Source organism: Sparus aurata, chromosome 5 (genome assembly GCF_900880675.1).
Source record: "Sparus aurata chromosome 5, fSpaAur1.1, whole genome shotgun sequence".
NCBI classification, from domain to species: Eukaryota; Metazoa; Chordata; class Actinopteri; order Spariformes; family Sparidae; genus Sparus; species Sparus aurata.
The window spans coordinates 33375650-33398583 of record NC_044191.1 but is presented as its reverse complement, the minus strand read 5'-3'; the positions used below and the strand labels follow the sequence as shown (position 1 = coordinate 33398583).

Sequence of the window (22934 nt, the reverse complement as noted above, 5' to 3'; positions counted from 1 at the left end):
TTTTGAACCTTTCGCGAATTAAATAAAACAACAATTTCCTCTGTTGCCATGAAAAAAGCTTCAGTTCCCGTGAGGTTGCTTTGTGTTTACTTTGCATCCTTGCATCAGTTTGTTTTTCTCTCGTCTATGATATCTGCCGCTCTAATCCTCTTTAACAGTGTCGTCAACTTTTAAGCTGTAATCTCCGCTGTCCCCAAAAAAAAAAGTAAATACCAAAATACCTTTGGTCCTCCCCGTCTGGACTTGCGGCTCGACACTTAACTTCTCAGTATTTTCATGGGGAATTGTGTTTAATATATGTCACAAAAGACAAATTGGTTGTGACGAGCAGCTCTGAGGGAGCACCAGTCCTGGATGCATCAAGGGTAAATATGTGTCAAACTCTCACTAAACTCTGGTTTCACTCTTCTCTTCTCTCATGAGGTAAAGTACAATCGACCCTCCAGCTTCAGGCAGCGCTCAGTGTTACAGGACATCAACACACAATTCCAAAAGTGGAGCTCTCCTCCCGTCAGTAAATGCCGATGTGACTCTGGGTGTTTATTCCTCCAGATGGTCCGGCTCCACACTTGACCTACAGCTCTGCCCTCTGCCCGGCTTCCTCCACAGAACACTGGAGGCAGAAATTTAATTCATTAAATTAAAATTAAAGGGATATTCCGGTGTAAGTTTAATCCATGGTCTAACACACTGTGAAACTGTGTTAGACTCCCCCTCGAGAGATCAAGTTAGCAGACCGCTAATTTACGGAGTTTTATCAACCTCAGAAACGACCGCACGACAACAATACACTGCAGTAAATGGATCCAAATATAAACCACCACCAAAAAGCCACAAATAATGCTCAGAACAGCACCAAACTTCAGCAACAGTACAAATAGAGTGCAGTAGAGTCCCGCAGTAATGATCATCATTGAGCTGCGGGACTCTACTGCACTCTGTAATCGACTCACAGGGCTTCCCCACAACAAGGAAGGCTTCTCGGGTGGTGAGATTTGTTTATCTATTCTGACAAATCCGGCAATGAAATCGAATGTTTGATGCCTCGAAATATGTGCTGGGACCCTGTTTGTAATGTTGCTGAAGTTTGGTGCTGTTCTGAGCATTATTTGTGGCTTTTTGATGGCGGTTTTATATTTGGATCCGTTTACTGCAGTGTATTGGTGTCGTGCGGTTGTTTCTGAGGATGCTAAAGCTACGTTAGCCAGCGGTCTGCAAACTTTATCTCTCGAGGGGGGGTCTAACACAGTGTCACAGTGTGTTAGAACATGGATTAAACTTACACCGGAATATCCCTTTAAGGTAATGCATTTGCCTTTGACTCTGTCTCAGGTCAACAATGTCCAAGATGCATCCATAACCGGGGTCAAGTTAATGACTAGACCAGATTATCTTTGCAACAACAGCCGTGGGCATAATAATAGCTCTTTTTTTTTTACTAATCTCTTGTGTTTTCCACTGGGTTTTTTTTTTTTTGCCATACTCAGCCACAAAAAATACAACGCTGTAAGTCTCTTTAATGTGCACAGAGGCTTAGTCCAACCATTCTGATTATTACTACATCTACAAAGCTCTGCCTCGCAGTCTGCCGAAGCCACTCGCATAGCTCTCAAATGCTTAAAGGAAATCACAAACACTGATAGATGTAACCTCGGGGGGTTTCACTCCCGTTGGTGGGGGACGCAATCTTAAAAAAAATGCATGTGCTAATGACAATAATGGTGATCTTAATTTGCACTGCTGGGAAAAAGAATCCAGCCTAATTTTTCTTGTGTGTGTGCAGAGAGCAGTGGGAGCTGTGAGCCACCGCAGCCCACTTTACTCACCACAGATGGCGTTAGAAGAAACGCTGCTTCCATCATTCAGATCCCACTCCTCGGTCCAGCGTGGTGACAGGCGGCGCACTGCACAACCGGGGGGGGGGGATTTAAATCAACCGGACAACAACTCTGCATTGCCTCTTTGACCTTTTAACAGACTGTGTTCAAGTGTGCCGTTAACAACAGCAGGTTAAACCAACTTCTGATAGAGCTGTTCTGAAAACATTTCACCAGGGGCCTCCTTTCCTTCTGGCTCGGGGACAACAAACGGCAGCGATATATAGAGAGCACAGCGATAAATCCGTGTCATTTATCACAGCACAGAGGGAACATTTCAAATAATTTAAATGTAAGGTCAAGAAGCGCTGCTACAGTACATCTGCACCCCCCCCCTTCACCGCCTCTATCTGTCTCTCTGGTAAGAGAAACGGGAGCGTAATAAAGCGACCAATGCACAGGAGGAATATTAGACTAATGAAAAGCTCTTTCCTGCCTTGGCTGCCGGCCCGTCTTGTGTTCTGCCTTGCGTCTACCATTTCACAGCATGAAGCGGTGAAATGGAATTCTACTGGCAAAACAATAAGGCAGCCCCCCCATGATGGTGCGTCATGCACTTTTAGCTCCACACACACAAAAATCAGCGGCAAACAATGATGACTCAAAGGGGAAGGGCGAATTTTAATACTGCATGTGCATATAGAATCACTCAGTTGTAAGTGGCTCATCTCTGAGTGGCACGGTGTTATTCTGCTTGACTCACAGAGGAGAAGCGTCTGTATGTGCTGGCATGGGGGCTCCAGCAGAGTCTTGGACTTTTTTTGCGGCGACATGAAGGGCAGCGAGCAGGGGCAGCAGGTCCTGGAACATCGTGACATTGCAGGTGATGGGAAAGGTGGCTGAGCAGTGGGCCAGTCTGTTTGGGAGCACGAGCAGAAAGCAAACCCCCTGCTGATCATGAGCCAAAGCTGTCAGAGTGCTGTGGAGCTACACCCCCGGCAGAGTCACACACATTTAGAGTAAAGTCAAGAGTGAAGAAGTCTTACTGGGAACGCCATTTGTTCCACCTTATGGTGTCACTGCACCGCAAGAAAGGACTCCTTAGTGTAACTGTTCCAGACGTTACAATCACAAAAACAAGTTTTAAGACAGAACAGATGATATTAGCCAGACTTTGGGTTTTACGACGAGAGACGAGAGAGACGCATCAGGACCTCAGTGCATCATCGACAGTAGCCGTTTTTAGACAGAGCACCAAGCCGCCAATTTGGTCTGCCGATTTTCTGCCTCGGAGGGTACACTTATTTCCGCCTCGCCTGCTATCTAAAAACGAGGCGGCAATGTGCTGGTCTCTGCGTGAGGTGGGCGGAGGTGTCAATGACCTGCACTGTTGTGCGACCCACAACCGGGGAGTTTTAAAACCAGGAAACAGCTGATCACAGCAGTCAGTCCATCACTTCATCCACGGACGTCAAGATGAGCAACTGGACAGCCGCTGAGATCCAGGAGATGCTAGCGTCTCCTCGGTCTCTGCAGCTGTTTGGTTGTGTTAGCTTGTTGTTGTGTCGGCAAGCTAAGGACGGTCGCTACTTTCAAATTAAAAGCCCCCCGCTAAGAACCCAGTTCTAAACTCCAATGGGGTGCGATGTAAAGCTCTTATTTCGAAGACAAATTCGTTGTCATTGTTCACAGCCCGACTTGGAGCTTCACGGCACGTCACATGTTTACTCCGACCTCAGAGGAAGAGGAGGAATATTACGCCTCGGTTTTAGAAAGACACGCCGACACATTGCCGTCCTTACCTTGAAGCAAATGTGCCGCCTTTTCTATCTACGACTGACTCCTGACTCATCATCAAGACTTTCACCAGAATCCCAGCAGAAGCACAACTAAGCATTATAAAATGTAAGAGGGTAATATTGTTCTGCTACTACGGCCTCAGATTAACCTGGTCTGAATAAATCAAAACCTTTTTTACTTTAGCTGCATTTAGAAAAGAGCTGGAAAAAGTCACCTGTTGTTAAAACAAAGTGTGCGCTCCCCAGTTACCCCACCGATACAAGGGAAAAATGATTGCCTACAATCACGGATGATCACTTTGTTGATTGCCAATAAGAGCTCGTTGGAGCACAGCAGCAAAGATGCATCAAATTACCGATTGGCCTTCCAAGCTGGAGGCACTTGTTACGTCCTAGAGGCCGTCTGGATGTGAACACGGGGCAGAAAAACATGGGGACACGACACCGAGGAGGAAATATGTCTTTCGTTTGATGAATTAGCAACTTCACTTCTTCACAGTTTGGATTATTTTGATGAAAAAGCCTTTTTGATTCTTTTGATCGGTGGACCCTTACGGACTAAAGGATTATAAATCATCGAGGAATGTACCCAAATTAGGAGTTTATGACGGCTTCAAAGGCTTTTATCACCACCGATACGCTGCTATCAACACAGATCCAAGAGCCAAGGAGCCTCAGGGACTAAACCAGGAGCTGGATCGGATATAAACTCCTCCGTGCACTCCCGTTTCCACTTAATATAAAGAACTGTCTCAGACACATATATGGCTGAATGCTAACAAATTAAAATGACCACTGTGTCGTGCGCCCGGCGATGCCATGCCTTTGAAAATAACTTCCTTGAGAGGGAAACAATCTCAGTCTGAGGCAAGAGCTGGCATGCCCTCCACATCTGAAGAATCTAAACAACCGCAGCGGATGGGAGATAAGTGACTGCAGCCTATGATCTGACCATCAACAGACGGCCGTGTCACACTGATGTATAATGCAGCTGTCCAATCTTCCAGCTGAGATGTGCAACTTCACAGGCAAAAAACACCCAGGCTCGCAGTCCTCCCGTTAATAATAGTTTCTTGTCAAGGGAAAGCGCTGGCATGGTAATGCATCATGTCTTACACAATGTATGCCATTCCAGATCTCGCCGGTCCAGCCTCGGCACTTCTGCTGTTTTATTAGGAATTATCTGCAGTCGATTAATAAATGTCGCGCTGGCTGAGTCCCACGGGACGAGGGGCAGAGAAGCACGCCCTGATAATGGAGGGGGATCCATCATGTCTGCCAGTCAGGGCACTGCCACCGCCACCGCCACCCCCGACGCATGATGCGTATGAGCGAGGCGACGGCGGCTAATAAGGACGAGACTGTGAACACCTGGAAATGATCCGATGATGAATGTAGGAGGCGCTTTTATTACGCTGGCCATTACGATGCACAAAGATTGAATCAATCATCATCGTGTGCACCTAAAATCAGTGAATTAATCAAGATAAACATGAAGTGTACTTTTAATGATTTAAAGGGGCAACATGTAGATTTGAGGACGAAGTTTTAATCAGTAGAGAGAGAAATCCTCAGTGACGAAACTCTCTTTGTGTTCATGACCGAATAAACTGAATAAACCAACTGACCAGTGGCGTGCGCAGACTTTTTGAAGGGCAGGGGCGAAAAGAAGGGCACTTTAGCGCATGTTTTGGCTCCGAGGAAGGCAGTTTATCATGTTTTAACCAGCCAAGGGGGCAGTTTAGTGTGTTTTGCCAATCAAGGGGGCACTTTGACACGCTTTTTTGGCTCCCTAGAGGGCATTTTAGAACGCGTTTTGGCTCTCAGGAGGGCACTTTAGCGCACGTTTTTCAACAATTGGGCCACGAGGGGGGGCGACTGCACATCACTGCAACTGACCTTAAAGGAAACACAGCTTATACTGCTTTACTTTGTTAATATGTGGCGGACCCTGCCACCTTCTGGCTTCAAACAGTGTTTTCCTCTGTGTTCATTCACTTATGGAAAAGATAAATATTTCTGAGTCTGTATTATTGCCTCATTGATAGTGTAAATATTCAAATTCTGAGTTTGAATTTCCTCTCTAAAGCTACATAGTGTCCATTTAAAGCAACATTATATAACAGCTACATCATCATGTTGGTGGTACGGTGTCCTGTGATAGGTTGAATGGTGTCTCCAGACTTTGGATTTGTATTTACAACACTTGCTGTACTCAGAAACTGTCGAGGGGGGGGGCCAAATCACACAAAATGCCAACGTCTACATATTGTGGCCTTTTCCTGAGCCTCACCACACAGAGATGATGGAAGACCGCAGACGACTTCAGGAGGTCTAACTATTAATTACCAAATTTTCAGATGTGTATATCCGTTTTGTACGGTGGCCCTGAAGTGCAAAACACAACGGCAAATCAGAAAACACAAACGCAAATCAGAAACGCAAATGTTAATGTTGTTGTGTTTTTTGACTTGCGTTTGTGTTTTCTGATTTGCCGTTGTGTTTTGCACTTCAGGGCCACCGTAGTTTTGCGCCCAACAGCAACAGCTACCCCACAATGACGATCCATCCCGTCGGCAGATCTGACGACAGTGAAAAGAGCTAATTTGCAGTGAAAGCTCGAGCATCCATCCTCTGTGGACAAACATTTAGACATTTAAAACCACAACTGAAATTTATCAGCATAAAAAATGCATTTTTCACCGCAAATGAATTCCGACTAAATCATCTATGAGCTCTCAGAGGACGACGGCGAAGCGCGCTGTTTTCCGGATATGTCATGAATAAAAAGGCCTGTGGGCTCTTAACGGCCTGTGACCCGCTGAAAAAACAGAAAGCTCAGCGCTCGTTTTCCCCCAGTGCTCCGGTAATAGGCCAGTGGAAATAAATGTAATCACTGCACTTTGTTCTCCCCAGTGATATTTCTTCTTATTACTTTTCACCCACTCTGCCGCTCGGGCCACCATCAGAATCTCATTTGATCGTATTTACATTCGCTCTGGCTTTAAACCCCGGTGATGCTAAAAAGCAATTACTACTTCAAGTTGCCGTCTGCCAAAGAGAGCCACACAAGATGTCCTTGCCAAACTGCGGAGGATTCCCACCCCGGTCTGCAGCTGACATTTAAGCTCTCGTCTTCCTTCTGTGAGCGCGGTTCACTACATTTAGAGGCAAAGGAACTGATTATGACAAACACGGCCTTTTAAAAAGAGGCCTTTGACCGGGAGACAATCCCAACAAAGTCACATTATCAGAGATTAACACCAGAGCCGCTCAAAGAGAAAACAACAGAGGGAGGCGGCATTTATAAAATTAGAACGTCATCGGAAATCTCGCCGACTGTCTGGACGGGGAACCTTCATCAACCTCCTGAAATATCACCAGCCTGGGCTCTAAATTAAAGGGACATTCTACTGATTTTACACATCAGCCTCAGCTGGCTAATCACGGAGAGCACCGTGGCATTCAGCCCGAGAAGAAAGAAAGCAAGAAAGAAACATCGTGTCAAGTCTCAACGACACTGTTCTCGACTAATTTCATCATTTCATCGAGTTACATTCCAATTAACACGTCCCTGCAGTAGATCATATAAAAACACGCGATGATGTAACAGTTTGCAACAGCGTCCGCGTGATGCAACCGCAGCCGCTGCGAAGGACACGACCACAAAATTGATAAACCCCCCGATTTTATTTTCCGTTATTGCAACGTCCATACCATTAAATGTAAACTCTTAAGCAACCCCCTGCTTCACATTGATTGTGTTGCTTTTTGCAAATGGAGATTCAATTACGCCGTTCTTCCGAGCGAGCGCCGAGCAAACGACACGGACCTATCAATAGTAGGCTGCTCGGGGGACAGATGCAGCGGAGGATAAGCGAGATAGCCAGACCTCCTTCGCTGTGCACTCTTTGTTAAATTACCCAAGCTTAGTGCAGCGTACTAAAGGCGACTAAAGCAATTAGTTTTCCACCAGTTGGTCAACTGTCAGAGTACTGCAGGCGGAAGAAGCATCGTGTATACGGCGCCGCTTTGGACCAGATGGCAGCAAACAAGAATTATATCTGAGCATGAGCAGTCACGCTCAACCGTTTATGGAGTCGTTTTTTTTACAAGCGGCGTTAATGGATTGTGCGAACTAACATCTCTCATCCATCCTTTGAGATCTGGTCGGCATCTAAAGAGCCGCTGTGTGCACTCGTTACTGTACAAAGTTTGGACAAAGAGCAAAGACTCTCATTTTCATCGTCACTAGAAGAGCAATGAAAGAGGATCCTCCAATCAATGCTGCTCTTTACAGTCGGCGCGGCAGCGCGTTCTGTAAAGCACAAGCAGCTCGCAGGGATTACGAGAAATGACATGGATTTAAGGTTTTATAGTTATATTTTATGTAATCCATTATGCCTCTTAATTCTCGTCTGGATATTTGTCTTGTTATGTCTCTTACTGGTGTCGTCTCACTTCTCCTCCCGAATGAGAGACTCTGCTCCCGTCCTCCCCGGCAGCAGAACGGAGGCAGAACGAAACGTGGAACATCGCTGAGGTGCTACAAAATGTGGAAAATGGTATAGAAATCTCTCTGCCTGCATTTACGACTCTGCTTTCCATACAGCCCCCGGGGGCTACTCATTACTCAAGGACTTAAGGTAGTGATGGACTACTTCAATTAATTCCACACAGTCTGCATATACAGCAGGCGTGCATCCAGCTGCAGCGCCTCACCACGGACGCCGACACGTCTCTGAGAGAAAACCAGCAGTGACATTTCATGACGTTGGTTTTATTTTCTGATGTCGCTCCACCACCTCGCTTATTTTATAACTCCCGAGCGGCCACCTGCTGCACAAATCCTGACTGAAAAACAAATCTTGCTGTTTGTTCCGGAGAAACAGCTCTATTTGTTTGATGGATTTGTCAGCTCCAATCAATGCCGTTGAATTAATTGGGCTTTATTTAAAATTCATATTACAGAAGCAGTCAATAGGAAAAAGCTCCGGTGCCTATAAATGATGCTGAAACGTTCCCCTCCCAGACTCCTGCTTCATCTCAACACTCACACTAATGGCAGAGTGTATCCTTGACCTGCTGGCGGGTGACGTTAAAAGCTTTTTAGTGTTGGGAGTGATTTCTGTTACTTTGCAGGGGATCTTTGGCTTGTAGAGCGGATATGGATTCCCCATACCCTGAACATCGAGAGGCTGAGGGGAGGAGATGACTCTTATCTCAGTGTGTGTCCCACCGCTGAGAACATGACATTAAAGTCTCAGAGACCAAGCAAAGTTGTTGTTACTTATAAAAAAGGCATGAATTTACTCTTGGATATTTACCGCAGGCATCTAAAGGCTCACATAAGTGGTTCCATTTAAGCCAGAACAATATCAGTGTTGTATCCCGTTATGTTTTAAAGGGATATTCAAGTTTAATCAATGGTCTAACACACCATGAAACTGTGTTAGACTCCCTATCGAGAGATCAAGTTAGCAGACCGCTAATTTACGGAGTTTTATCAACCTCAGAAACGACCGCACGACAACAATACACTGCAGTAAATGGATCCAAATATAAACCGCCACCAAAAAGCCACAAATAATGCTCAGAACAGCACCAAACTTCAGCAACAGTACAAATAGGGTCTCAGCACATAGTCCGGGGCATCTAACCTCCGCTAGTTTAGCTGGATTTCTACTGAAAAGCTGACTAAATTTACCACTCTTCTGCAGCAGCTTCCTGTTGACGGGAAGTCCCGACGAGTCGATTACCGAGTGCAGTAGAGTTCCGCGGCTCATGGATGAAAATGTATGATTATGACTCCATGGAAAAGCAATCAAAGTTCATATGTGTCTTACCTGCCAGTTTATAACAGTTATTATCGAGAGCGGACAGGGAAAAGAACGGAATTGAGCATTTCTAACTGCACTCGGTAATCGTCGCGTCGGGACTTCCCCGACCCGGAAGCTGATGGAGGAGAGTTGAAATCTGTTTTTAGCTTCACAATAGAAATCCAGCTAAGCTAGCGGAGGTTAGATGCCCCGGACTATGTGCTGAGACCCTATTTGTACTGTTGCTGAAGTTTGGTGCTGTTCTGAGCATTATTTGTGGCTTTTTGGTGGCGGTTTATATTTGGATCCATTTACTGCAGTGTATTGTTGTCGTGCGGTCGTTTCTGAGGATGATAAAACTCCGTAAATTAGCGGTCTGCTAACTTGATCTCTCGAGAGGGAGTCTAACACAGTTTCACTGTGATTTATACCATGGATTAAATTTACACCGGAATATCCCTTTAATCTCTACAGGTTCACGGCACCGTCCCTTCAGATTTCATCAATTGGTAGTGACGACAGATGTTCAGATTTTTAGAAAGATTTCAGCGTATAAAAGGATAGAAGAGCGGCTCGGGGATGTCAAGACGACAATCTGAGCATCCGTACTGTCGAACAGATGTACTGATAGCCGACAAAAGAAAAAAGAAACCATAGGTGTTCTATACGTTGAGGCCCCATCACCCATTGTGTTCACCGTCAACACCTTGGATTTCACATTCAGTTCATGTGTCTTCCACCTACACAGGTTCTCAGACAGCTCTGTATCAGCGAGGGGGAGGAGGAGGGCTGAACACCCTGCAGCTCAACACCAGCAAGACGGGGGATAGGTGGGAAATAACCCCCCAACACCTGTTTCCATTCAGAGAGGGGTCGCATTTAAACTGTGCAGGATTTTTCACAGAGAGAAATAAAAAATGAAGAAGAGAAAAGATTATCCTGGCCAAACTATTATTAATTTACTATTTAGATCAGACAAAAAATAATAAGTCTTTGTTTTCCCCTCAGGGCCATGTTAGTAAAAGCTGTGCAGTATGCTGTATGCCGTGGTTGCAGGACACTGTGCATTGTATGAGGCCAAAGGAGTATAAGGAATAAAGTATGTAATTATAATCATGCCATCATGACCGAACACTGGTCACCACTCATCATCCAATTAGCAAAAGAAATGTGTTGAGACATCGCTCATCTGGATGACAGCTGATGTCATGAACTGTAGAAAGCGGGCGGTTGACTCACGCAGGCACCAGCGGCTGACATTAGACGTTCACCAAGCGAGCAGCAGCTTCAGGCGAGCGCACGCCACGCCGTTTCATAACCGCTATTAGCTGAAAGCGAACGCTAATGCGGCTCAAAAAAGACGACCGCAGCAGCAACAAAAAGAACCATTTTCCCAGAGTGCTGTGTGGGCACAAGCCACAGCAAATCAGCAAAGATGCAAACGTGGCCCACAAGGTTGAGATGAATACATGTTGGTTTACATGGGAGGGTTGAGTAATCCACAGCGGCGCTGACCCCAAAGAACTCTCAGATTGTATCAAAAGCCAAAATGAGTTTCAAAAGGGAAAAATTTCGAGCCTCGACGAGAAGGCAGTAGGAGGATGCCTCAGGCACACGACGAGCTGAAGAGCTACACAGACGCTACCCGCTAAGACAAAGCAGGGAGAGTACGATGCAATATTCATATTCTCAATGCTTCACCAGGTCACAAGCCAAGCTGTCAGGACCTCTCAGGCATCAGAAAACCAGCGAGAGCCGTTTCCTCCATCAAACTCCATACTCATTAAAACAGAGAAAACAGGCTTAATATGCCACAACTCAAACACTAACGCATTAGTCACCAACGACTACGGCAAAAAAACTAAAAACAGCCAGTGAAAGGTTGGAGGGGGAACACATGCCATGTGTTTCATCACCTTCCAGCTAAGAAACTCAGAGGAAACAGCAGCAGCTGTCTGCTATCATCAAAACATGGCTACCTCATTTTCCTGTCCAGAGTCTATCTTGAAATATGCTGAAACCCATCACGGCACGCTGTAAACTAATGCCTGATGCCTCTGCCGTGCTGACAGGCTTTAAATGTATTTTCATATTACCCCTCCGTTTCACAGTGGCCACGAGTGTCGGGAGGCTGGATCTGATCATTTGTCAATCCAGGTTGATGCTCGGTGGTGACTGATGTTATATGAGAAACGTGGCTCGTGTGGCGAGTGAGGGAACAAGACTGTCGGAAAACAGACAGACCATAAAACAGGGAGGCGGTCAAGAAGGTGCCTTTGAGAAGGAAATAGAAGCTAGGTGCTTTCTGACAAATATATTAAAAATGCACGTGTGGCGCACTGAAAGCGCCGATTTACCGCCGTCTCATTTATTGTGATGCTTTTGTGCGGCGACCACGAAGCTTTGAAACCGATGTGAGAAGATTAAGACTGCAGTTCCCATGTTGCCCTCTTCCACTGAATCATTCTGAATGTATTTCTCTCTCCGTCTTTGAGAGCTTTACATCGTTAGCACCAGAACAACATCGTGACGAAGCATGAAGCTCGATTACCTAGATTAGATTAAACTTCTCCAAAACCGCGTTTATATCACATTGCATGAGGAAACACACATTTCCTGACTGGCAACAGATTGAATCACAGCGACATCACACACAAAACACTGTGTAAAAACAACCTGCAGTTGATTTGCATTACAGAGACATGTGAAATCCACATTCTTGTGTATTTCTGTCGGCACTTTCAGCCGCGGCGGTGATATTTACAGACGCACAGTGGTTCAACCTATCAGCTGTCAGTGCAGTGTTGGTTTATGTTGTGTGCCAGCCGGGTAATTAATCAGGCGTCCAAACAGGCGTTAGTGGAAGGGTTGTTATTAATGACGTATTAAAGCATCAAACAATCATTTTTGATGAATGACATGTGGAGCCCACATATATCGGCTGACAGATATCGATCAGTTTCATCATATATGGTGGAAAAAAGATGCTCGGGGTGGTTAATCATCGTGAAACTCCCAGCTACTCATTTTGGTTATTAGTTTAGTCGGTTCCAGTTTTATTTTGTAGATTATATCCTCTCCTGAGTGTTTAACTCTGTGTTTTCCTTCACTCTTCGTCGGTTCGTCTACATTCCCATGTCGGTTCTGCCTTTTTATTAAGTTTTGGTCTTACGTTTGTGTCCTTTGTTGCCTGATCACTACAATTTGAGACATCATATCGTTCTCAACCCCAAAACTCTGTCATGCTCTAACTGGATGTATACGCTTTTTTTAAAATAACATTGTGGAAGAAGAAGATGTAATTGTATGTGATGCAGAGTTTTCTACATTTAAGTTAACACGAACAACAACAACAACAACAACAACACTGTGATTGGTTTTCCTGCAGGAAGCCGTCACAACACGAATCATCTCAACTTAACGTGAAGTTGTCGTCTTTGAACGCTTGAAAGGAGAATACTGCCAGAACTACGTGAAGCTATTATGATTCTGTCGTGTCTGTTTTAAAATGTTGTGACAGGTCTGATTTATACTTCCATGCATTGTGTCACTGCAGATGTAACTTGTGCCATCAAAACACTCCACAGTCTAGAAATAATGCTGCTGCTGGAGCTTTGACGCCGGCGAGCTGCAGATTTTTTTTAGATTTCTTGATGGCGACTTGTTTGTTTGCTCTGACACCGTCTCTGACCCCGGACAGAACAAACATATACCAAACTGCTATAATGCGAACAGAAAAGTTTTAAATTGACAAAATAAACTTTTCTAATGAGGAAAGTTGCTCACTGTACAAGATGTTGATCGGGAGCGGATTCAGGTCAGACGCTCGCTCGCTCTGAGGCTTTCACTGCTAATCCATGTGCGACAAACACTGTTTGGTTAGCAATATTTTAGCTACAATTAGACGGAGTTAGTCAGTATTTACATGTCAGATTGGATCTCCCAAAGCGGCTTGATGCTAAGACATCGTGCTCGCTCCAGTCCTGCTTGTGCCGTTCTTACAAGTGTCTTATGTGTTCAAACTGCCGTTGATAATCTCTGAAAATATGCTGGATTCTTTGAGTAAATCGCTGAGCTTTTCCTCCACAGATGTAAAGAAAAGCAGAAGATTATATGATTTATGTTTTCACATTTGAATGTTCACGACGCCACAGAAATAAGAGCTGTGTTAAACGGGGAACTGTGTCGTTTTACATCTGTTTATCCTATTTTCACACAGTTGTGTCCATCATATTGAGGGAAAACTATGTTCATCACACTATTAAATCATTTCCCCGGTCCTGTTCTGCAGCACCTGTGTGTGTCGACCACTGGTCACAAACAACACGATCCGATGACTAACACGTGGCCACCAGCGAGACCGAGAGCTCCTCCAGGCAGGACAGGACACAGCGGGCTGAGACTGCCGCTCGGCAGTCCATTCATCACAACTTGTCCTTCAGCACTGTTCAGTCCCGCTAGGCCTGCTGCTGCACCATGGATCAACAGAGGACATGTTTGAACAGCTGACCCAAGGCCATGAAGGTGGAACTGCTGCAGCAGAGAACCTTCGAGGTTGGCATATCAAAGGCCAAACATCAGGCGGCGAGAAAATACCTGTGATCTATGAATCGGAGAGAGTTTCTTACAACTGCACTTTCAATTCTGACTGCTTGCTCTGATTGACTACACCTCAAACTGAATCTAAAGAAGCCATATGTAAGAAGTTTGATTGAAAACATGAAAAAAATACTAAAATGATCAACAGAATGTGAAGATATATGACATCCATGTATCATGTTGCAGAGAGATCTACTAAAGGTTGCATGCTAACCAGCTCGCCCCGGTCATTCCCCTGGAGCTCTGAGCTCACAGTGTGCTCACCGCTAGCTGCACCGCTAACTGAGCTAAATAGCTAATTGAAGCTACAGTTAGGTGTTTGGTGTTTCCCACAGGTCGATCACATCGACTCAGAAAATCTGAGCAAATTTGAGCTACTAATTGTTTTTGAATTTCTGTTTTGTCAGGAAATGTTGAAAAAAACATTGTATGTTCTTTTAAACTTAACAAAACATCTGTGTACTATTACACAGTTCCAGTCATAGAGCTCATTGTATATTTATATCTATACATACTTTTCAAGGCAATCCATCAATTAGAGAAACACTGAGGGGATCGGTGAAGTCATTAGAATTGTGCTAATGCATTTAGTGTTGAAACATTTCACAGCACGCGTGATATTGTAATCTGATAGAGGCCCTAAAGGTTCAGACAGAGGATCAGCAGAGCCAGCTGGATTCATTCTCTCAGGAAAACATCAACATCTGGGCAATATTTCATGACAATCTATCTAATAGATCTGAGAGATGTCAGTGTGAACCCACCGCCAGAGCGACACACATCCATCCGTATAGAAACTAGCTTCTGAAATCAAAAGGTGGCCAACAGCCTGCAATATACCAAATAATGACACTGATGCCTTCTTGGTTTCATTGGATGGACTCCCAGAGATTCATTTAGAAACTCAAGTCATTCAAAAGGCAATTTACTTGAGATCGGCTGACATAGATTTCAGCAATGACCCATACATCAGCGCGACGTGTTTTTCGATAACAATATTGAATTCTCTCTGACTTGATAAGAGACGAGACCTCGCCTTTCGCTCCACTCCGACTCTACAGCGGCTCACACCCAGATGCTATCCGGCCAACGTCGTATAAAAAACATATACACAGGACTGTGTGTGGGTTTCCTAATTATCACGTGTGTCTTCGGGAACATTCACACCTACCGCACACACACACGCACACACAGGTCTCAGTAAGGCTTATGGCTGCTTGAAGGATAGCTAAATAGGATGCTATCATGAAGCAGCCTTGAAAAAAAGCTCATCCGGTGTGCGCTGCACATCTGTAAACACAGATATGAAGAAGTTCACAGAGCCTGTGCAACCTAAAACCTCTAAACTTGGTGTTTATTACCACACCGATGCAGCGCCGGCGACCGCTCGACAGCAGAGGCCAAATTAATGTGAAACAAAAAGAGACATTAGCGCTGCTTTTTTTTTTTTTTTTTTTTTCATAAAGAGCGAGTTCCACTTGTGCTGGAGCTGGAGAGTAATTGCTCCGCAGCGCAAGTGTGATTAATTACAGTTTGCAGCAATAAATACGTGTTTATTTAGAGCACATGTAAGGATCCGCAGAGATTACGGAAATGAAAAGAAGTTCAATTAATAGCTGTGAATATTTAAGCAGAGTTTCCTGCATCACTTTATTACAGTTGTGCAACACATCACTATAACTTCCGACTCAGCTGCTATTCCTACCCACAGTTCCATCTATTATTAAGGATGTATGAATATTACATTGTTATTTACATTATAATGTATTTTGGTTCTGCTGTCAGGCCCCTGCAGAAGTTTCCTCAGAGTCTCTCGGATGTTCAGGACCAAATTTTTGTTTGGGTGAGCTCGCTGAGATAAACTCTTGAATCTAACGATGTTCAGAGTCAGGAGGCCCCAGGTGAGTTCGGTATGGAATGGCCTTAATGCAGAAACAACACATGTCGTCTCTCGCTCTTCTCTTAAAGGCAGCTCACCCTGCCCGAGTCTTTTTTTTTCCCCCCTCATCATTACGCAGTACAGTGAATCCTCCGCCGAGCGCATTTAATTCCCAAGTGTGTTTCTTCACCCTCGGGGAGTTCTTTTGCAGGTGCTGAGAAAAAAAAAATCACAGAAAGAAGAAGAAAAAGAAGTGTCCACATGTATCATTCAGGTCTCATACAAAGATCGCCATATTTCAAAAGAGAACTCCTCAGCCGGAGTCTAGACGGGAGCGTGGAATGAAGACGTGTGGCTGCAAGAGCGCAACTGATTGAATCTCCTGACTGAGATGGATGACGGGTATCTGCAGCTTTGTATCATGATTTAGCGCTGTGACTGAGTGGGCCTTCTCACCCTGTCCTGATTGCCGTCCCCTCAGATTAAGTAAGACGGAAGCTACAGCGTCCATCCAGGACGGATTAGGCCGTCATGACTCAAGCATTTCGGGGAGGAAGTCTATATAAAAGCCCGCAGAGCGAACTGATTCTCAGGAAATGGGTTTGAGTGAAGGGTGAAGAACCAAAAGGGAACATATATTACATCAAATTCTGTTTGCTTTAAATTCCTGCTGATGGTACAGTGTGTTGTAATGAGTTTTGTTTGTAATTAGCACGTCTGACAAAACTGTTTCAGAGTCGGGAACAGTGGGGTTGCGCTCTGAAACTATGGGGGGCGTCAAATCCCACAAAATGCCAGTTTTCTACATAATTTTGCATTTATTTTTATGACTATTAAATCTCAATTCAAGCTCCACTGCCCAGCTTTTAGCACAGCTTCTCCTTTAAGGTGTGGTTGAAACCTCTTCTCAATAATCCAAGTTGAGAATTAGTTTTCCAGCTTAACTCTAAGTGTTTTATTTTGTTAACCGACAGTGAAAAAACCTCAAGGTACTCAATAACCCTGTCCTGATTGCCGTCCCCTCAGATTAAGTAAGACGGAAGCTACAGCGTCCATCCAGGACGGATTAGGCCGTCATGACTCAAGCATTTCGGGGAGGAAGTCTAAATAAAAGCCCGCAGAGCAAACTGATTCTCAGGAAATGGGTTTAAGTGAAGGGTGAAGAACCAAAAGGGAACATATATTACATAAATTTATGTTTGCTTCAAAATCCTGCTGATGGTACAGTGTGTTGTAATGAGTTTTGTTTGTAATTAGCACGTCTGACAAAATTGTTTCAGAGTCGGGAACAGTGGGGTTGCGCTCTGAAACTATGGAAGGCGTTAAATCCCACAAAATGCCAGTTTTCTACATAATTTTGCATTTATTTTTATGACTCTTAAATCTCAATTCAAGCTCCACTGCTCAGCTTTTAGCACAGCTTCTCCTTTAAGGTGTGGTCGAAACCTCTTCTCCTTAAACTAAGTTGAGAATTAGTTTTCCAGCTTAACTCTAAATGTCTTATTTTGTAAACCAACAGTGAAAAAACCTCAAGGTACTCAATGCACAATGATACAGAACTGCTGTCTTTAAGTTGACTCACAACGGGACTCAGCTCCGTTAGTCATCATCCACTCTTCAAGCCATTTCTGTCATTCAGTTGCAGGATACGCGTTATTCCCCGGAGATCCCACCTACAAAGGTTTGGAAACGAGGCTGTTTGGCCCTGAATGCGTCAGGGCTTCTGCAACACAAGCCTACAGATTCGGATGACAAACAGCGGCTGGATGTCTAAGTATCATTCAGCCACGGAGCGGACGGGAGAACCCAATGAGCTGCCGGGCTGATTGCTGACTACATTAAGTCCGTTAGGCAGCGCGTTGATGAATCCACTCGTTGAAATGCGAAGGTAATAGTCTTGACATAGCAAAGACATAACTCACCGACTGTACCTGCAAAGTCCCCAAATGACAGCAATCCCAAGTAGCAGCCCAGTCCAATATGAAAGAGGACTTTGCTTTTATTACCATCATCATTACTGTATATCATTCCTGAATGTACAGCCATTTGGTTTCATTTAAATGTAAATCTGGGCACTGAACTGCGCTGCGTTGTCACCCACGGCAGCCTGACTATGATGATTCATTCTTGGATCGGCAGGGAAAATATAAGAGCCCCTCTGCTTTCTCTGAGGGAAAATAACAGATTTGACCTTTGTCTGTTTTCATGAAAGCCCTGTACACAGCAAAATAGAAAAACCTTGATTTTTTTTTTTCCCAGAAAACAAAAGTAGCTACAGTTTTGTGCATCCTTTGTGCTCCGCTGCCTTTCTTTTCTTTTTTTCTCCTTTTTTTTGCCCAACCTGAATAACAAGAACGGAGAGGTACAATCTGTGGCGCAAGGTCAAGGGTGGACAAAAGCCTAGAGGGAGAATCAACGAGTCCACGTGTCAAATGAGAGCGCCACGACAGACGACAGACAGACGCGCCATGTGGCGATGCATACTTCAGTGAGATTTGACATGATTGTGCATCTGTGCAGCTAGAAGATGCTGTTTTTCTGCTCGTATCCGTTGAACGAGGTGACTGTCAGGGGCTCCAGCAACGCGTGAAATCTCGTGTAGACATGAGCAGCGGTTTATCCTGATCTCATACCATATTCTTGTCATCATATACGTACTGCTTTAGGACAAACTCACAGCGGAGAGCATGCTGAGTTATTGGCAAATCAATCCTTCATCAAATATCACATAATCCCCTCGCTCGTTATTTTTCTTACTCTACGCGCGACGCTCTCTTGATAAATCACAAAAAAATTAATCATCAGGTCTCAAATAAATATGCCTACGTGTCAAACGTCATCAACAAGACTTTCATCAGGCGCCAGGTTAGAAGGGATATTACATATCAGTGCACTCAGAGATCCTTTCTGCATCTCTAAGTAGGCCCTCATTAGGAGATAAATACATGGCAACAGCTGAAAACTGATCCATCAGGAAGTCACATCTAATATCGCTGCTCGGGAAGCTGGAAAACGCTCTTGGATTTCAGGACCAGTAGTGTGCAAACATGATTGAAAAAGCCTTTTAAAGGTCCCTCCTGGGCCACACGCTGCTTACTCACAGCCGCGTTACACAGGAGGAGCCCTCCTTCATGACCCCTCGCGTGAGTCTCGTCGTCGCCAACGGGGCCTGTGAACATAGCTTGTGATCCTTGAGAGCTTAAATCTCGCAGAGTGCGAGCTAGCACTGTCACGTCCGCTGCCGTGTGGTTCACGGAGTCAACCTTGTGGGGAAATGTTTCGTGTGACACCCGTTGTTACGTTTATGGCCTTCGGGACTGATGTGACGTGCGGAGAAGTGGCAACACGGAGGGCGTCGCTGGTGTTTGAGGAGCTGGAGACAGCATGAAATGTCACTTTGATTCCCGCGGACATGATGGAGGCCTTCAGGGTGCGTCGAGGGAGGAATTTTTATGCAGCAGCAGCCAGAACTTAAATTAATCGGTGGATTTATTGATTGGTCGGTTTTCAAGACAATGGATCTATTTTGAAACACTCCTCGATCAACAAGGTTTCATCTTTGAGTTTAATATTGAAGCTAAGACGAAAATATGGCAATATAAAGATGTTATCTGAGCGGCCGATGTAGCCTAATAAGACGTCTTTCTTACAGCCCGGTCTCTTAAAATGAGACTTGGCTTCTTTGCCTGACCTAAAGTTCTGGTGCGACCTCCTCTCTCATACAGGATGTGACAAATATAAAACTGGAATAACATCTAAACCCTCTGCCCGAAGAACATCCGCCTCAAAACTGTTAAATCCTTCGCCTCTTGGAGCTCTTTGGTTGTGAATCCTTCGGTAAACAATGGAGGAACATCGTGAAACAGGAGTCCTGAGTGCAGCTGACTTGTGTCTTCTTCCAGAGATTCTGGGTATCAAAGTCTTTCCGTTTCAAACGCTGCCATCTGGGGGTAGAAATGATCTAAACTGTATAAGTTAGCCAACATTTGCAAAGACTAGCTGCATATCATCTGCTTGTATGATCTTTGAATCCACAGTTTAAATAATGATTCCCAGCGCAAAGCTGACGGGATCACAAGAGAAAAGAGAAGGGGTCACCAGATTATTCAAAGGAGAGGAAAATATATTTATACTCGTCTGATTTCTCTCTAATCTTTCTGTAATTCTGGATCCATTTTAGTCGAGATGACCCCCGATGGCGCCATCAGCTAACCCTTGATGAAAAGGCCTAAAGCCTGCAGAACAAAAAGAGGTGCAGGGTTTGAACAATGTGTCCACTCTGCCTGCAGGGAAGTGATAATGAAAGATGCTATCAAGCTGCATCGTGGGAGTTGTAGGATCCAGTGTTTCTTGAGCTTGACACAAAATAGGGACTAAAAGTCGAGATATCAGCCGCTTCTGTTCTTTTTGAATCCATCTCTTGTGAATTCCCCCAAGACTTCACGGCGGTGCAATAATGAATAGCTGCGGTACCCTTTAAACTTCTCTCGGCTCATAAATACAATGTGTGCAACCTGTGATGATGGGAGGCGTCAAGAAGACAGCGCTTCATTGTAAGGAGGTCACAAGCCCCAAAACTGTTGGGAGCTGCATTGTGCTTTTCATCATCTCTGCTTAACTCTGAACATACTTTGATATTTTGCTCAACAAGACATGACACCTTTTCTCCCTTTCATGGAGATAAACTATAAACAAAACTGCCCTGAAACAACACTTTGATTTGACAGTCGCACGCAAGCTGCACGCCAAAATCTCAAAACGCCGAGCGTCTTTAATGTTTGACACGCAATTTCCTCCAGATACTCAAATAAAATATGTTGCAGACAAAATCCAGCAGAGTCAACAGTAAGATGAGGAAGCTGGAGTGTTTCTTAGTGCTGTAGTGGAGATGCTATGGCCTCAATCTATTACTGCACTCAGATCAGCTCCACACGGGGCACCATAACATGTGGCATTCAGGGGGGCGACGTTAAAATCCCATCAGATTCAGAAGCATCGCTGTGCACACTCACCTCAAGAGAATCTGAAGCGCCCTGAAACCATTACAGTCATCAGCAGGCAGAGAATGAGCAGTTTTATAAGATCGACACCGACACAATCAGATGACTCAAAAAGCATGCTCGCCTCCTAACATTTGATTTTAAATTGGGTGAGTTTCAGAGCTGAGGAGATAAAGGAGTCTCTGCGTTAGTAGTGAAAAGAAATCTCGACTCCAAAACTGAAAAATATGAAGAGATTTGTTTCTGTCTGGATGGGTTTGAAATCTGGAAATTGCTCTTTGTCCAACAGCATCCAACATTATCAAACAGACTTGGTGGAGCAGCACCACACATGTGCAACACCTGCAGGGTCTGATGGCTTTCACAAACATCCACTCTCCTGCCCCTTTCAGACAGGACTGAGGTGCGTCAGTGGCTCAGTGCTTTTCTTCATTTTGAGCCTGAATTGAACATAAACGCCTGCACACACACACACACACACACACACACACACACACCTCCACAGCAGCTCATTCTCTCCCCTGACACTGTATCCAGCTTTTCATATAAGGGGGGGGGGGGGCTCGTTTGATAATAAAGACAGACAGTCCACGGGATCAGAACAGTAACTCCCAGAGAGAGAAAACGCGTTGACATGCCTGTTGCTCAGGCGTGTCTGTACCCACAGCCCAGCTCCAGCATGCAGCGCGGTCATGATGATGGATTCATTAAAAAAAAAAAAAGACTGCGAGAAACTGAGTGAAAATTGGTGCAATTAACATCAGTGTGGGAACTTGACAGTGTCAGCTGCGGCTTGATGAATTGATATCAGACGCTCCGCTGCGCATTTGGAGGAAGAGGAAGCTTCAACAGTCGCAATAAGTCCCGGGGATGAATCAAAAAGACCAGCGATGAATAACTGAATGTGCACAGTTGTTGTTCATTAACACAACCCTTCAGAAATATCCACAATATCTGCAAACACGATAGAAAAAACGTGACAAGCGGTGCGTAACCACGAGGATGGCACAAGGAGAGCGGCTTCTGAAAACCACGCCGGGCGGAAGCGTCTCACAGCCCGGTGGTGGCGCTGAAAGTAGACATGCACGCTCACGGACACGCAGCTCTTACCTTTACAGATCACTGATACTGTGCAATAAACCAGCAGCAGGAGGCCCGCCGTGGAGAGGTAACGTCCTTTTGTCAGCGCACCCATTCCGACGCGTAGCTCTCCGCGGACACACTGCCCGGGTGTTCTCCGCTCCGGAGCTCCGCTGCCTCCTCCCGCCGCCTCCGAGCTGGACGAGCCCCGTAAACCAGGGAAGGGGACAGTTTGACGCTCTGGAAGCAGAAGAAGAAGCAGAAGAAGAAGAAGGAGAAGAAGAAGAAGTGACTGGTTTACGGGCTGGACTGTTGGTCGGAGAGGGAGAGAGAAGCATCTTCACTTCACTTTCGCGGTGCGTGTGTGCGCAGCGGGGGAGACGTGCGCTCGGAGTTTAGCCCCCCTCCCCTGCCACCACCACCAGCATCATCCCGGAGCCCTGCCCCGCGCTAACCAATGGCAGACTGAGGGAGGCGGAGAGGAGGAGAGGGTGGAGAGGAGGAGAGGGTGGAGTAGGCTGCATGTATGCCCACTCACTCAAATATCTCTTTAACTGTGATGCAGCAGGATCGTGGTTTGCTGGGAGTCACCTGTTCCCTCTTTAATCAGACACACAGCAGAGCCACACTGGCCTTAATGCTCCTGGCTGCCGAGTCCAGTTCTAACAAGTCTGTTAAAACAGTCATAATCAAAAACTACAATATCTTCAGATTCATTAGAGAGGCACAGAAAAAAGCTCAGAGTCCTGCCACTGTCACCGGAAACAAGAACAAGAACAAGAACAAGAACACGACCATTTCATCTCCATCGTCTATTATTATATATATTATTACAACCAGTCTGTGCAGCTGGTCGCCCACCATCCAGTGGTTCTGCTCGAGGTTTCTGCCTGTTAAGCGCTCGTCCAGGAGGGGAAATGTTTGGTCTCTGTAGATAAATT

At 45.2% G+C, this 22934-nt stretch overlaps 1 protein-coding gene across 3 annotated transcripts in view; it reads right to left on the bottom strand.

Moving 5' to 3' along the window:
• The window catches only part of unc5db (unc-5 netrin receptor Db), a 171429-nt gene extending 148834 nt beyond the window's left edge, over positions 1-22595 (bottom strand). Inside the window, exon 1 of one of the 3 annotated variants that reach the window (XM_030417921.1) lies at positions 22024-22595. In XM_030417921.1, coding sequence (XP_030273781.1) covers positions 22024-22108 — 85 coding nt within the window. In that variant the 5' untranslated portion in view covers positions 22109-22595. Of the gene's footprint in view, positions 1-11531; positions 11607-22023 lie in introns of those variants that run through there. The other 2 variants (XM_030417922.1, XM_030417923.1) reach the window with 2 other exon arrangements.
• Positions 22596-22934: the final 339 nt, after the last annotated feature.